The sequence below is a fragment of the Malus domestica genome, chromosome 09 (assembly GCF_042453785.1).
Source record: "Malus domestica chromosome 09, GDT2T_hap1".
NCBI lineage: Eukaryota > Viridiplantae > Streptophyta > Magnoliopsida > Rosales > Rosaceae > Malus > Malus domestica.
The window spans coordinates 34,421,802-34,426,232 of record NC_091669.1 but is presented as its reverse complement, the minus strand read 5'-3'; the positions used below and the strand labels follow the sequence as shown (position 1 = coordinate 34,426,232).

The following is a 4,431-nucleotide window of genomic DNA, read 5'->3' as shown; positions in this document are numbered from 1 at the left end:
CCTAAGATCCCCAGGGAGGGGATCCGATGAGGATCCAAATCCAAACAACCTTTCAGAAACGTCATATCATCACTTTGTTTGCACCCTTCGTTAAGAGGCACCACTTTTAGAAAGACATATCTAATCACTTGAATTTAACTTCTTTTTCTTTTAAAAAAAATAAGGACAACTGGTGGCAAGTCACAGTTATCTACTCATTTTTGACCCGAAGAGGCTACGGGGAATTTTACAATGCCCCTGGAACTTGTCAAATCCCTTGTTTATTTTGATAACTTTTTTATAACATTATACGTCCAACAACATTTATTTAATTTGACAGGCTAATGATTCAACACTAGCTATCACAGATTACAGGTAAACAGAAGTTGAGAGTCTAGGTTTGGGAATGACAATGATACTCTTGGCCTTTTGAATTGTAATCCCAACAAATTCTTCCATATTGTCCACGACTTCAGGAGGGCATTCCCACTCAAAGGCATGGAGAAATGCTGCCAAGTAAAATTGCACCGTGCGATGAGCAAGCGGCCATCCTACACAGATCCTTTTCCCACACCCAAATGGCAGTAGATTGAAGTCTTGGCCTTTCACATCAATCTTCGAACCAATAAACCTTTCTGGTTTGAATTTGCAAGGCTCTTCCCAAATGCTTGGATCTCTAGCCATCCCCCAAATGTTCACCACCGCAACGCAATCCTTAGGAAAATGATACCCAGAAACCTCACAAGCCTCGTATGAGCGACGAGTAATGAGTGGGGCTGCTGGGTGGAGTCGGAAAACTTCTTTCACTGCTGCTTGAAGGTAAGGCAAATTCGCAATGTCGCTTTCTTCAACAAACCTGTCCTTTCCAACAACTTGGTCCAATTCCAGAACTATTTTCTTGTGTACATCAGAGTTTTTTAGGATCTCTGCCATTCCCCACTCAACAGTGCTTGTGCTTGTCTCCGTGCTTGCAATGAACATGTCCTACAAAATCAAAATCAAGACAATTCTTAATTTCTTAAAATGAATCAATTTCAAATAGGTTTGATTTGTTACACAATCAGTAGTCCCAAAAGCCTACAGCCACCGGACTCAAAAGCTAAAACTGTTTTAAACAATGGGCCAACAATGTATATCAAGCTTATAGATTGACTTACCGAAAGCAAGCTTTTGATCATGTTTCTAGAAAGCGTTCTCAGGTCAACATCTTTATCACTTCTATAGTTCAACAATGCATCTAACATGTCCCCTTTCTCCTTCTTAGTATTATTGTTGATTCCAATTTCCCTCTCTTTCAACCTCTCGTCAATAAGTTTCTCATACGAAGCATCATATTTCCAAAAGATCTCCAATGTTCTCCGCTTGAGCCCTTGAGGATCAAAGGGCTTGAATAATGGGAAGAAATCAGCAACATTTCCCGTGCCAAGAAGTTTTATTAATTCTCTTAATGATTCTTTCATTTCTCTCCCTTCCTTCGTTGTGTATTCAAAAAGGCTCTTACTGCATGTAAGGTTACTTGTAATGTTGGCTACGGTGATGAAAACCCACTCTCCAATGTTCACCGGATTCTTTGACGAAGAAGCTGAGTAGAGCTGGTTCAGTAATCCATGGACCTACAAACAATTGAAAGAATAAACCATATTCAGAGTATCAATATCAATATAAAAATTAAAATCTTTTTTCCAATATTTGAAAATTTCTTTCTCCAATATTTGATGTGTGTATTAAATTTGACGATTTTCCCAAATACTTAAGAACATATCCTCAATATATAGGAGAGGACTTTATTATAAGAATGAACTGAACTCACAATCTCATTACGTGGTGTCACTAATACACTCATGTATTTCACCACTATTAATTATAGCACCTAAATTAGTATGAAAACGAGGCAATGAAACTGCCCAAATAAACAATTTCTTGCCAACAGCGTTCAATGTAAAGAACAGTTCTTTTCACAAGTGTTTTTGATGGAAGCACATAAAAAATGTTAATGCTTGCCTTTAGGGTTGGAAAAAAATCCCAAAAATTCCAAACCGAACCAAAAAATTCTCGAAACCAAACCGAAAAAATCCCAAACCGAAATTCCCGAAAATTTCGGTACCCAATACCAAACCGATCCCGAAATTTCGGTACGGGAATCGGTCTCAAGTTTTTGGGATTTCGGTATTCCCAAACCGAACCAAAAAAAAATATATATATATATATTGTTTAATTTTTAAATATATATTTAGATTTTTAATAGCTGTCAGATTCTATTGAGATTTAATCTCAACCGTTGAATATAAATTTGATTATTTGATTATTTGATACCTTGCCCCTCCTTAATAATTCTTCATCTGGATGGTTCATATATGCATTGAGATGAAAGATTCATGTGCTATATAGAAATTTAAGCTGGCGTATTATTTTTTATGCTACAATTGTACTTACTGGTGTACACAGACTTTCTTTTTCCTTCCATCCATTATTAAATCCATTTTTACTTACTGGTGTACACGGACTCAAATTTGTGCACAAATTAGTACAAACATGCCTTGCCATTTGATTGGTAGATTAGTAGAAACAAATTGGCAAATTGAGCTCAAAAGCATAATATGTCAAATTTTAGTCCAAAAGCCCAAAAGCCCAAAACCATTTCGGGATTCCCGATTTGTCCCGAAACTATTTCGGGATTTCCAAAAATTGGGATTCCCGAAAATTTGATTTGGGATCGGTATTGAAATTGGGATTCCCGAAAATTTCGGTTTGGAAATTGGGACAAGGGTTTCGGTATGGGATCCCATACCGAACCACCCCTACTTGCCTTTAACTTTTTCTGCTAAATATAGTCAAAATTACTTTTGGTCTTCTCAAAATATTATTAATTATTTCAAAAGCACTTCTTAAAAGTCTCAATCACTCGATCTAGAAACAAAAAAAAAAAAAAAAAAAAAAAAAACCAGTATAGTAAGTGTGCATCTCTTATCAAATCAACAGATACTACTGCAATTACTTCATGAACTTATTGATCAAATCAAGATATGCAGAGATGCTTCAATGATTTCAAATGTGATCTTACAAATTATTTCAATTACGTAATCTAACATGATCCATAGGCAAAAGTTAAAAAGGACGGAAATTAACGAACCTTTTGCTTGCGAAGTGGTGTAAAATTGTCAAGGGCTCTAGTAGAGAAGACATTTTCATTCAATATTCTTCTGAGCACTCTCCATCGTGTACCCATCGGAGAATATACAAGGGAGGTCGCATCATATGACATGACTAGGGAGGTCTCGTTGGTGACATGATTGGAGAAAACAGCCTCCTGTTCCTTGAGGATAATGCGTGCCATTTCCGGCGAAGCTGCCACAATGACCGGCTTTGGACCCAATTTCAGGCTAAAGAGCGGGCCATGAATTTTTGATAACTTAAACAAGTGTTCATGTATTTGGCTGCTTCTCAGTTGAAGAAGGTTGCCGAGTATCGGCCATCCAACAGGTCCTGGCGGGGAGTTTTTCCAATTCTCATATTTGCCGCCGTGGACAAGACGAGTGATGAAAAAATATGCAGCAACTGATAACAAAGCAATCATCATGCAGAGAGGGAAGGCTTCCATTTTTGCTACGTTTTTTTTCCTCTCTCTAGGTCATCTTCTTGCAATCAAACCCTCAAAAAGAGAGAACAAAACAAACAAAATATGCATCTTTCTAAACTATGCATCTTTCTTTAGACAGTTGTCCGATATGCATGCTGTTTTTCTCTGATACATGACACGCTTTCTGGTAGAAATTGTGGTGGTGATGACAAGTTTACAATATGCATGCAATAAAGTGATTTCGGAAAAAAAAAAAAGGGACACTTTGGATGCGGTCTATAGCTATCAATATTTTTTGATTGAAACCTTGTTAGTTTTTAGTTTTTAATTGAGGTCCTTGACATTAATGTAATAATGTAAGTTACTATATTTTTTAAATTAAAAATTAAAAATTGAAATTTGTAATTGTTTATATTAATGAGATTTTAAATAAAACCCATAATTTATGGGATTAAAAATAATAAAATATAAATTATACTCTCTATTATATTGTGTGTGTGTGTATATATATACATATATGTATGGTTACATTAACCAAAATTAACAAAAAAAGTTATTGTACCAAAACATGGATACATTCTCAAATCAACGAAAAAGAATGTACCCATATAAGTTTAAACATGGATTAAAAAATTTGAATGGATTTTATATTTAAAAAAAAGGTTCATTTTACATATAACAAATTGATATATTTGAGAATGGATACATTTAAGATTTAAAAAATTGAAAAATTATATGAATGGGTGATTAAAAAATTGAGAATCTTTTTATATATATAAAAAAACTATTAGGTACAAACTTAATTTAATTTAATTTTTTATTATTTTGGAAATGTTTGAATTGAAAATTAATTAGAAGTTTAATAGATGTGTGAG

The 4,431-nt window shown here is 34.8% G+C and overlaps 1 protein-coding gene across 1 annotated transcript; it reads right to left on the bottom strand.

Moving 5' to 3' along the window:
- Positions 1 to 244: 244 nt before the first annotated feature.
- On the bottom strand, positions 245 to 3,610 carry LOC139188135 (cytochrome P450 76T24-like). Its single transcript, XM_070805266.1, has 3 exons — positions 3,110 to 3,610; positions 1,137 to 1,592; positions 245 to 963 (listed from the first exon to the last, which is right to left on the bottom strand). The coding sequence occupies exons 1-3, from the start codon at positions 3,575 to 3,577 to the stop codon at positions 349 to 351; spliced, it is 1,539 nt and encodes a 512-aa protein (XP_070661367.1). The 5' UTR covers positions 3,578 to 3,610; the 3' UTR covers positions 245 to 348.
- Between the last annotated feature and the right edge of the window lie 821 nt (positions 3,611 to 4,431).

Coding starts and splice junctions, on each gene's coding strand:
- LOC139188135 (XM_070805266.1), bottom strand. CDS start 3,577: ATGGAAGCCTTCCCTCTCTGCATGATGATTGCTTTGTTATCAGTTGCT. Junction 1,593..3,109: donor CACCACTTCGCAAGCAAAAG/GTTCGTTAATTT, acceptor AATTGTTTGTAG/GTCCATGGATTACTGAACCA. Junction 964..1,136: donor TGATCAAAAGCTTGCTTTCG/GTAAGTCAATCT, acceptor TTGATTTTGTAG/GACATGTTCATTGCAAGCAC.